The sequence below is a fragment of the Carassius auratus genome, chromosome 7 (genome assembly GCF_003368295.1).
Source record: "Carassius auratus strain Wakin chromosome 7, ASM336829v1, whole genome shotgun sequence".
Classification (NCBI taxonomy): domain Eukaryota; kingdom Metazoa; phylum Chordata; class Actinopteri; order Cypriniformes; family Cyprinidae; genus Carassius; species Carassius auratus.
This window is the reverse complement of record NC_039249.1, coordinates 20,207,511-20,219,493: the sequence shown is the minus strand read 5'-3', so window position 1 is coordinate 20,219,493 and position 11,983 is coordinate 20,207,511. Positions and strand designations below refer to the sequence as shown.

The window sequence follows — 11,983 nt, the reverse complement described above, 5'->3', positions numbered from 1 at the left end:
AAACAATTTCATTATAACCAGTAAAACCATTACAGATAATGTGTTATCTTCTTTTTTTCAGTAGGGGATTGAAATAAATGTATTATTGTATGAACTAAAATACTTGAAATCAATGGAAAGAGCACAATGCAAAATGTATGATATGACAATAATAAGCATAAACCTAGAATCTAGAAACAATAGAATTTCTTTTTTAATTGAGTATTCACATCTCTCTCTCTCTCTCTCTCTCTCTCTCTCTCTCTCTCTCTCTCTCTCTCTGTGTGTGTGTGTGTCAGTAGGCCTAGATCATAAAAGTATACCGAATCGCTGCTGTCTCTTTATGAATGAATGGAATATTCATGTCAGATAATGCGGGGTATAGCAGTGAATGTTTGGACTAGGGGTGTCCTGGGGATTGAATATGGTGCTCATAGGCTGCATGCTCTATAGCAGGGATGGGCAACTTTGATAGTGATGAGGGCCTTTATACCAAGGGGCCAGATTACTAATCCACGTTCACACCACTGATCTATAATACATAAGCAGGCTATATTTAATGTGATTTGTTTTAAGATTGTATTAACTATCAAACGTATGCAATTAAGCTAATAGCTATAGCGACCTCTCCTGGATGGAGATAGTATTAACATTGTAAACTGAAAGCAATCTTTAAGTGACATTTTAAATATTTAAAAATTGATCAACCGAGTTTAAAATGATCCATCGGGACGTCCTAAAGACATTGCGGGCCATATACAGCAGTTTCGCTTTCTTATGAACAAAAATAGATTGCATTAGCTCCCGCTTTTATCGACTTTAAACGTCACTTTATCTGACACTTTTTCTCTGATGATGAACGAGCAGGCCGACGGTCACCCCGCTCCTGTTCGGAACAGAACAATATCAACATTGAACTCAGTGTAACATGACACATGGCAATTAACCTATAATGTATCCAAATGTATCCTACAAACTATACAGTAGACTATGTAAATATTCATATTACAGGTTCATAAAATGCACAAAATGTAATAAGCACTTATGTCACCAAATAAAGAGTTGCTGGTTCTAGAGAATAACAGGAACTATACAATGTAAAATCGGAGGAATCTCTTTTTATCTGGCCTGAAAATAGTCAGATGGTGAAATTCACATTAATTAGAGGGGTCTCATTCATGTGCAAACTAACCTTAAATGGTTTCAAATAGTTGGACTTGTACTTCTGTAAGGTAGTTAGTGTGTGTATCAGCATGCGTGTCAGCTCTGGATGAAATGAGCATTCCTCTGGTATAGTTTAATAGAAGAGGAGCTCTGGGATAAGAGGCTAATTAAGGGCAGAGCTATGGCACAGGCCATCTGTTCAGGAGACTTTCTTTGAGCCCACCATGTAAACAGACAGGAGAGAGATGAATATCCATATCAGTGTTAGCGAGAGGCTCACGATGCATTATGAATGACAGGAGTCAATGAGCAAAATGGTTCAGGAAATATTCTGTCCATCTGGAAGCTTTTAGTGTACAATTAACATCTGTTACTAAACAGCACAACATTCTCTGCAACTTGGCAGCAGTGAAACAAAATCTGCTATCAGTCTGTTTTTCGAAACGTATTATTTAAGAATTCTCCCAGAAAGGATTAAAAGATGGACATCTTGATATAGATAGAAGCCTTGTGTTTTATTTATTTATTATTTATTCAGAGGATACAGTGGTAAAGGAATAAAGACTCTAATACAAAACATACATCAGGATCTGCAGCTATATGAAACAGCATTATCACTTTGGACAACCGACCACAACATATTGAACAGAGATTTCAGACACATTTGCCATGATTTCATTAAATGTAAGTCAACATTTACAATGGGTTTCAATGCTATGGTGCTATTCTCTTGCGAGAAACATATCCGTGTGGTCTAAAGAAACTGGCAAAATAGTTTAGCACACAAATGTAAGACAGTTAAAAGTGAATTTCCTCAATATCAACTCACTAGATGAAGCTAAAATTCACAAAACCCAGAAAAATAAATACTATGTGACGAATGGGAAACAGATCTTCTTTGAGAATTTGGCAATATTCCTCTAAATCTGTACCGCATGTGTTTATTTGAACTTTATTTTATCTTTACGCACACAGACTGGTTACAGTCTTGCTAACAAGTGTGAATTGGAGGAATACTTTATACCAAAATGAAAAACTACTGAAAATACTCAAATTCAGCTACATATTGGATGGCCTGAGGATGTTACTTTATCAGAAAAGACTTGAAGAAATTCAGCATCAACACAACTCCAGTTGATCAACCCTGTGAAGCAAAAAGCTGCGCTTGTAATAAACAAATTCTTATATAAATTTTTTTTTTTTTACTTCAGACTCTTGCTTCTGACTAAAATATGAGTCCTCTATCTATACTATTGCTTTCAGTGAAAAAAGTAGTCAAAACCAAAACAGTTCTAAACAAACATGTTAGTGGATTTTGATGTAAAATGACTTTTTCAGTATTATTATATTTTGGACAGATGAGACAGTTTAAAGTTACAATGCCTTGAAATCTTTCTTACAAATGCGCAGCTTTTCACATCACAATATAGTTATTTTATGGACTGGAGTCATGTTGATAACTTGTGGATTATTGTGATGTTTTAATCCGCTGTTTGGACTCTCATTCTGACGGCACCCATTCATTGGTAAGCAAATTATGTAATGCTAAATTTCTCCATATCTGTTCCGATGAAGAAACAAACTATCTACATCTTGGATGGTGTAAGGGTACATTCTCTGCAAATGTTCATATTTGGGTGAACTATTCCATTAGACTCAAGGGTTTACAGATTCTTAATATTATTACAGTGTGGTGGCAGCAGCTAACCCACCTCTACTCATTACATCATAGAACATCTGGACCATTTCTTCATCTAAGGTGTTGACCGATACAGCTCACATCTTTACAGAGCTATATGTGCAGAACGAGACAGACTCGACATCTACAAAATCTTGTAATGCTACTTCAGATGTGTTATTACTGGAAAAGTAGCTTTTCTTCTTAATGTGATGAGTATAAACTTTTTAACTAAACATTGGTGGAAGTCAAAAATACTGTAATATGAGTCCAAAATTTACATCCATTCAAAGTACAATAAATAAATAATAGTGGGCCATTAAATATTCATTTCTGCTTTGTGCTGCTTTTCACTACAAAAGAAACACATTCATGCATCAAATTCAATGTAAAAATCCCTTATAGACCCTCTTTTCTGTAAGTATTTACTTTCGTGCTGAGGGAAAGTGGCGAGAATAGAGGTGAGGTGTCATGCAGTGTCATTTCTGGGCAGCTTTTAAATATATAAATAAATATACACTCACCTAATGGATTATTAGGAACACCATACTAATACTGTGTTTGACCCCCTTTCACCTTCAGAAGTGTCTTAATTCTACGTGGCATTGATTCATCAAGGTGCTGAAAGCATTCTTTAGAAATATTGGCCCATATTGATAGGATAGCATCTTGCAGTTGATGAAAATTTGTGGGAAGCACATCCAGGGCACGAAGCTCCCGTTCCAGCACATCCCAAAGATGCTCTATTGGGTTGAGATCTGGTGACTGTGGGGGCCATTTTAGTACAGTGAACTCATTGTCATGTTCAAGAAACCAATTTGAAATGATTCGAGCTTTGTGACATGGTGCATTATCCTGCTGGAAGTAGCCATCAGAGGATGGGTACATGGTGGTCATAAAGGGATGGACATGGTCAGAAACAATAATCAGGTAGGCCGTGGCATTTAAACAATGCCAAATTGGCACTAAGGGGCCTAAAGTGTGCCAAGAAAACATCCCCCACACCATTACACCACCACCACCAACCTGCACAGTGGTAACAAGGCACGATGGATCCATGTTCTCATTTTGTTTACGCCAAATTCTGACTCTACCATCTGAATGTCTCAACAGAAATCGAGACTCATCAGACCAGGCAACATTTTTCCAGTCTTCAACTGTCCAATTTTGGTGAGCTCGTGCAAATTGTAGCCTCTTTTTCCTATTTGTAGTGGAGATGAGTGGTACCTGGTGGGGTCTTCTGCTGTTGTAGCCCATCCGCCTCAAGGTTGTGCGTGTTGTGGCTTCACAAATGCTATGCTGCATACCTCTGTTGTAACGAGTGTTTATTTCAGTCACAGTAAACCCTAGAAATGGTTGTGCGTGAAAATCCCAATAACTGAGCAGATTGTGAAATAATCAGACTGGCCCGTGTGGCACCAAGAACCATGCCACCCTCAAAATTGCTTAAATCACCTTTCTTTTGCATTCTGACATTCAGTTTGGAGTTCAGGAGATTGTCTTGACCAGGACCACACCCCTAAGTGCATTGAAGCAACTGTCACGTGATTGGTTGATTGGATAATTGCATTAATGAGAAATTGAACAGGTGCACCTAATTATCCTTTAGGTGAGTGTATGTATATATGTGTTTTGGAATGAAATTTTCTTCACTTTAGCATGTTAATCTAACAGTCGTGGATTAATAGGCACATTGTATATTAGAAACATGCATGTGGCGAAGCCATGGTGTTACAATGAATAAAGTGGGCAATGTTCGACCAAAAACAGAAACAAATCTAATACATAAATGTTTTGGAAGCACACCATGTGTCCAGCAAGAACTATCTTATGTTTTATTTCATATTGACGTCAATGCTACAATGGCTTTGCAGTTGAGCTACTTGGTTACCAGTCTCAGCTCTTATGTTCTAATGTACACAGCATCAATGCAGTTTAGGAGAACAGTTGTTTTACACCCTTTGGTTCCCTAAAGTTCCCTAAAGCCCTTTCTAACTATAGTTTGTATTGTTGTATCTATTAAGCTTGATATCACTTGTCACACATCTACTGTTCTCCTAATAAGATCTTCAGGTGCATTTGAGACTTGAGGAAAACAGTAGTCTCTGCAAACAGAAGGAAATCTAAATACATCACAGTGATCTATGAAATAGATGTAAAACAGTGGTTCTCAACCTTTGTCCAAGACAATATTTACAAGATGTTAACTGATGGCCTGGAGTCACGTTGATTACTTGTGGATTATTGTGATGTTTTTATCAGCTGTTTGGACTCTCATTCTGGCGGCACCCATTCACTGTAGAGGATCCTTGGTGAACAAGTGATGTGATGCTAAATTTCTTTTTAAGATAATGTTAATATAACAAAATTGAAATCATATTAAGACATATCATGAAGGTTGGTTTAGATCCCTAGTGGGCCCTGGCCCTCTGGTTGAGAACCACTGATGTGAAGGAGAAAAGAAATAAAAAGTATGGATTAAAAGCATATTGATTTTCTGATGACATTCAAATTTCTTTTAAAGGTAATAATTTCTCCTCTTTGCTAGTTATTAAATTTACAAAATATCATCTTAAAAAAAAAACTTTCAGTTTACAAAACGTAAATATAGTAGTCAACATCTGAAGTGAATCAAAAAGGTTAATCAAAGTTATTCGAAGATAAGAACACATTCTGGTTTTAGGCTTTAAGACAACTTTGACAAAAGGTTTTGATCCGCTTCAAATGTTTACTAGTGTAGTTAAAACCAACCCAAAATTTTAAAGAAAGAAAGCAGAAAACAAAAAAACAAAAAACAGGAAAGTTGTAACAGAAATACTGTTGGAAATACTCAGTCACTCATGCAGGAACACACATTTTAACACTAAAAAGAAAGACAGATGTCTATTCCTATGTGAATATTAGCGCTGTCAAATGATTCATCACGATTAGTCGCATCCAAAATAAAAGTTTTTGATTACATAATATATGCATATGGACGGTGTAATTTATTATGTACATACTGTATAAATACACACACATGCATGTTTATATTTCAGAAAAATACATTTTGTTTATATATTAAATATTTGTTATAATATTAATCATAAATTTATATAGACGTAAATATTTTTCAAAATATATACTGTATGTGTGTGTATTTATATATACATAATAAATATACACAGAACACACACGTATATTATGCAAACAAAAATGTTTATTTTGGATGCGATGAATCATTTGACAGCACTAGTACATTTCTCTGTTACGGCCCCAGGTTTATTTAGAGGCTTTCTGTTCTTTTCCGACATCCAGAAGGGCAAACTTAAATGGATGCTGAAATTGGCGCTTGTGAAATCATCTATCAGTCTACCAGTAAAAGAAGAAAAACATTGACATCTTATTACACTATAAGCAAAAGACAAGGTGAGGTTTCGCACAAAAAAGTGGTCGATAGCCCTGTGCTCTCATGGCAGCTCCCTCTGTGTCACAGAAAACAGGAGGTGCAGTGTCTGTGTTGGCTGCAGTGAGAGGTAATTGTGGGCTCCTGCAGGTGTCAGTTTCAGCTCTCGATTCAGAAGGCCCCAGCCACACAACAGAGTCCCTCTCCAAGCTGGTTTGGTACAGTGACGTATGAGTGTGCAGGAGAGACCCGCATTACAGGATCGTGTGGGAAACACTGTCCTGTGGACTGCTGTCTGCCGTAGTGTGTTTGAGCAGATCCAGGGGCATCAGAGGAAGAGGGTGGTTTTGTTCACTCACTACTGCCTCGTATGGGGGCGCCTCATCTAAAGGTAAGGCTGACAAAGAGATGGAGGCGATTGGCTGGAGCCTGAAGTCCTGTGGTCTGTTTGGGTAATGAGAAGAGCCACTTGCTGACACCCAGGACGCACCAGCGAGCAGATCCACCATCTCTCTGTGATGGTGTGTGGTGGGATGCTCCAGGCACGGGTCTGTGAGGGAGTAGGGGGGCGGATCGTCCGCAGGAACATATATCTGTGTCCCTTGTCCCACACACTCATCATAACTGAAAGAAAAGACAGTTGTGAAATATATATTTATTATATATTCATCTGATTTCAAATAACATTTCAACAATATTATGCAATTTATGTATTTAGCAATATTCTATACTACAGTTTAAAATCCGCAGGTCTTCTTTTAGGATAGCACATACGTCATGGTATGTCATGGTATGTCATGGTAGGTTACATTTTATGAACACTAGAGGGCATAATATTTATTTATGCTAAGAACCCTGAAATATGATTATCTCCTTACTAAATATCTATATTCTGTATAGGAAAACAATATAGTTTGATATTATAAAGACAACGTGGTGTTTCCAGAATTAAATAATTTACTTTTATACTGTCATTATAAAACATACACAAAAATTATTAAAATATTATAAGAAAAATATTACATCTAAAATATACTGTAGTATATATACATATATATACAAGATTAAATCATGTTGTGCATATTTAATATTTAACACCTTTGAAAGCTAAAGTAAAGTATTTAGATTTTCTTGGGGTTAGGGGTCTCTATTAAAAAATATCTTTTAAAGTTGATTAAGTTGAGAAAAACAAATGTAGCCAAGACAAATAATAATTTGAAGACATTTTAGACTTCTACAATCCTATACACTTCAAGTTCCCAAGATTTACCAGAAGTATCAGATTTATGATAGTATTGTAATTTTTAATGACATATTTATGAATGAGGTTTCTAAATCCAGTATATTTACATAGTAAGAATGTAAATATACATTCTAACTCTCAGTATAACTGACATTTGATTCTCTTTTCGTTCCTTCCCACAACACTAAATTGCCAATTTCAGTTTCTCTGTGCGTTATCCTGCTGCACGGCAAATGAAGCTCCAGTGAGGCACATCAGATTTAAAGCCTGATGTGTCCATCCAAGAGAAAAACAAACAAAAAGAGAGACAAAGAGACTGAAATGGCCTCCTTGTTTGTGTGAAGGTGAATTTTGTGTGTGTGTGTGTGTGTGTGAGGTGAACTATATCATGGGCACTTCCAGTAAAGTGAGTTTTGTGTGTGTGTGAGTGTGTGAGGTGAACTACATTAACCAGGTTCATGGGCACTTCCAGTAAAGTGAAGCAGTCTTATGTCTCTGACCTCAGTGTGTGAAGAGCACAGAGTGTGAGAGCGAATAGCAGCAGGGTAATTGGATCTGGGTATGGTTAACCATATCAGGCTGTCAGTGAGAGCGGAAACTAAACTAGAATTAGTTTTAGGCTGCCACCTCAGGCTTACACAAGAGATGGGCACGGTGGGCACAAAGATCTCATATAGACACATCTATTTTTTGTCTACATATAAAAGATGTGCAGATAAGTAAAGTAAGGTGAAAAAAAAATCAATACTGTTATTTAGCAAGGATGGATTAAATGTATCAAGACATACAGTAAATACATTTGTAATAATAATAAAGATTCAAATAAATGCTATTTATTTCATTTATTCATTCATTAAAGAATCCTGAAAAAGCTGTTTTCTAAATCATGGTTTCCACAAAAAAAAAAAAAAAAAAAAAAAAAAAATTAAGCTCCACAATTGTTTTCAAAACTGACAATAATGAGACACATTTCTTGAGCAACAGGTCAGCATAGATTTCTGAGGGATCATGACACTTTTGGGAACCCCACCTATCACTGCTTTGAACCAAATTTTGTAGGTTTCAAGTTAAGAAAATAAATATAAATTACAAATAATAAGAATATATATATATATATATATATATATATATATACATGCTCCCGAGTGAAGCAGACTAATGAACTGCTATAAAATAATTTTGAACTGTAGTTTGTATTTTATATATTATAATAAACTGATCTATCAGCAGCAGCTGTATCAAAAGGTCTTCCGTATACTCAGAGATCCACTCCCTCTCCCCCTCCGTCAGGCTTCAGTGAGGTGATGAGGGCTAATTAACACACCACCTGCTCAACTGGAAGAGGTGATGATACCAGGGAAAATGGCAAAGCATGACTGAGCCATTAAAGGAGCGAGTAAACACCAAAAAATGGTTCAGATGAAATCAATGTAGTTTCATTCTCCTAAAGCTTCTCTGTCTTCTCATGTCATGATGGTAATCGTACCACATCATGAACACGAGAAACGCCTCTTCATGTGGACTCTGAATAACATCTGTGGTGCTTGAGGGTCATTCTTTATTTTTGCCTCTGCATTTCTTGTTGGCTGAAATTAGAGGCTGCTGATACATCAAGCAGCTGAAGTTATCAACCAAAAATAGATTTAAAAAGATACATTTGTGTAAATGTTACATTTATTATTGGTGCATAATAGCAAAAACAATTTAATAAATAATAATAATAAAAGTCAAGGGTATTTAAAAAAAAAAAAAGTAAAGTAAATAAAAGTAAAAGCATGTCAGTCTAGCAGATTGCAATTAATTTAGTTAATTTAGAGTCACAACATGTTTGAAAATTGAAATTATATTTCGGAATTGTTTTAAATACAGTAAGATTGATTTAAAGTTTTTTTTTTTTTTTTTTTTTAAGAATTCTCTTCTGCTCAGCAAGTGTGTATTTATTTGATCCAAAATAAAGCAAAAGCAGTAATACTGTGAACTATTTTTTCCTAAAAACTGCTTTCTATTTTAGTAATTTTAAAATGTAATTTATTCCTGTGATCAAAGCTACATTTTCAGCCTCATTTCTCCAGTCTTCGGTGTCACATGATCCTTCAGAAATCATTCCAATATGCTGAATTGCTGTTCAATAAACATTTATTATTTATTATTATTATTATTATCAATATTTAAAACGGTTGAGTAATTGTTTTTGTGATTTTGAGTTGTTTTCTACCAGGTATCATTGTTTCTCTCACAGAACAACAAACTGGACAATAACTAGTCCGGTTAAACTGAGACTGCGCTACTGTCAGTCATGGAATTCAACATCCAGTTAAGTTTTTCTATAATTACCTCATCAACTTCAGTCAGAAATCTTGGTGTAAGCTTTGATGACCAGCTGACCTTCAAAAACCACATTGCAAAGACTGCTTGATCTTGGAGGTTAGCATTGTACAACATCAGAAAGATTCGGCCCTTTCTACCGGAGCATGCTGCACAGCTTCTTGTCCAGGACCTTGTCATTTCTAGGCTGGAGTGGATAACTGCAAAGCTCTTTTGGCTGGACTTCCATCAAGCACAATCAAACCTCTACAAATGATTCAGAATGCAACAGCACGACTGTTCATCAATGAGCCCAAAAGCCCATGTTATACCTCTCTTTATCTTCTTGCACTGGCTACCGGTTGCAGCTCGCATCAAGGTCAAGACATTGATGCTTGCATATAGAACAGCCACAGGCCCAGCACCCACCTATTTCCACTCAATATAACAAATCTAAATCCCCTCCAGAAGTCACAGATCTGCTAGTGAGCGATGGGCTTGTGTTACCATCACAGAGAGGCTCAAAATCTCTTTCCAGAACATTCTCATTCACCATTCCTGGCTGGTGGAATGGTGGAAGCGACAGCTGATTTCATTTTGACGCTAATTGACTTCTTTCTCTTTGTTTATTCCTTCCCTTTCTAGCTTGTATTTATTTGAACAAAACTTGGTAAAATGAGCACTTCCTGTGTCTGTTTGCCTCTTTGAGAAGAATCACAGTATGTATTCCCCGACTGTAAGCTTTAGTATTTTTATGTTTCTATACCTAAAGTGATTTGAGGATTTAAACAACTTTTGAAATTTAAATAAGTATTTCTATTTTAAATTGTAGAAATATTCATAAATTTTTGTGAGTGCAAGAAAATGTACCTGTTAACACACATCAACTCAACATACCAATCAAGATATCAGCACAGGTGGAGACCACAGCAAACAGGACTCCATGTCTGGACACTTCACACCGCCACCACAAGCAGGTCAACCTGTATTGACAGCTTGGCCGAATGCTCATAACCCCACAATGCTCTGGCACACATCCCTGAAAATACTGCACTCAGATATACTGTGGCACCACTATGTCTAAGAATTAAACAATTCGGCACTCTCTGCTTGTAAACTTGGCAATGATGGGCAATGACTACATCCTTTGGACTATATACAAATGCATTATGCCTACGTTTACTTCACTATATTACAATCAAATCTAATCTAATCTTGACAAACTATATATCGTTGGAAAGGTCTAAGACTCCCAAATATATATTTTACCAATGTTTTTTGTTAAAAATTATGTAGGAAAAGTAATAGATCAATTTATGAGAAGAGTGCACCCTCAAATATCTACATTCTAACAGGAGTTTTGACCTTTGTTTAACAAGACTTCTTCGTTGCCTTTTTCTCTATCACATTTTAGAAATCATCAGAAATTATATATCAACTGACAACTTAAAATCTTAAAATTCATCCTTTAAAACCCATTTTAATTCATGTTACAAAATGTTTTCAGTCATGAATTATAAAAATGTAGGTTTGTATCATGCACATTCAAGTCTATCTTCAAAAACGTGAGTGACAGTTAAGGGGTTAAAGATAAAGTTTATTTGAAAATTTGCTTCACGTTTTCAGAGAATTGAGCTCCAGGGTGTCAGCGGCCATTCAGCGATCATGAACCCCCGGAGAGAGCTCCTTACTTCGGCCAGATCTTCTGGAATTTGCCGCTGGCTCTGATGTCTCTATGGCGGTTAAGCATGAGATATTATTCGTTTTGGGTTAATTTCGCAGGTAGTCTTTGGTCTCATTAATCTATTATTCATTCCAGAGCAAATAGTTTTGGCTGATGGCAAAACCTCATCACGTTTGTGTGACTTCAATGCTGTATATCAGAGTGCCACCATTGTACTTTTGACTGAACTGCCTAGCAACTTTTATGATGGATGTGGTTGTTGTTTGTTAAATATTATTATTAAATAAATAATATTATATATAAATAATAGTAGTACTTAATATAAGTATTTAGTTTTGGGAAATGGTTTGTGTGTTTGTAATGGTGATTTTTGTTACAATTTTCCACCATTAGATGGCTACGAGACAGTTTTTATGAGCGAGTCAGCACTAGACTTTTACAGTTGCAATAAATTAGAATGTTGTGAAAAAGATCATTTGTGTCAGTAATTCAACTCAACTTGTGAAACTTGTGTATAAATGCAATACAAATAAGTAGTTTAAGTCT

General features: G+C 36.0%; 1 protein-coding gene across 1 annotated transcript in view; it reads right to left on the bottom strand.

The window, feature by feature from the left end:
• Nucleotides 1-6,017: 6,017 nt before the first annotated feature.
• The window catches only part of LOC113106189 (protein BEAN1-like), a 67,942-nt gene continuing 61,976 nt past the window's right edge, over nucleotides 6,018-11,983 (bottom strand). Inside the window, exon 6 of the mRNA XM_026267865.1 lies at nucleotides 6,018-6,830. Coding sequence (XP_026123650.1) covers nucleotides 6,461-6,830 — 370 coding nt within the window. The 3' untranslated portion in view covers nucleotides 6,018-6,460. The remainder of the gene's footprint in view (nucleotides 6,831-11,983) is intronic.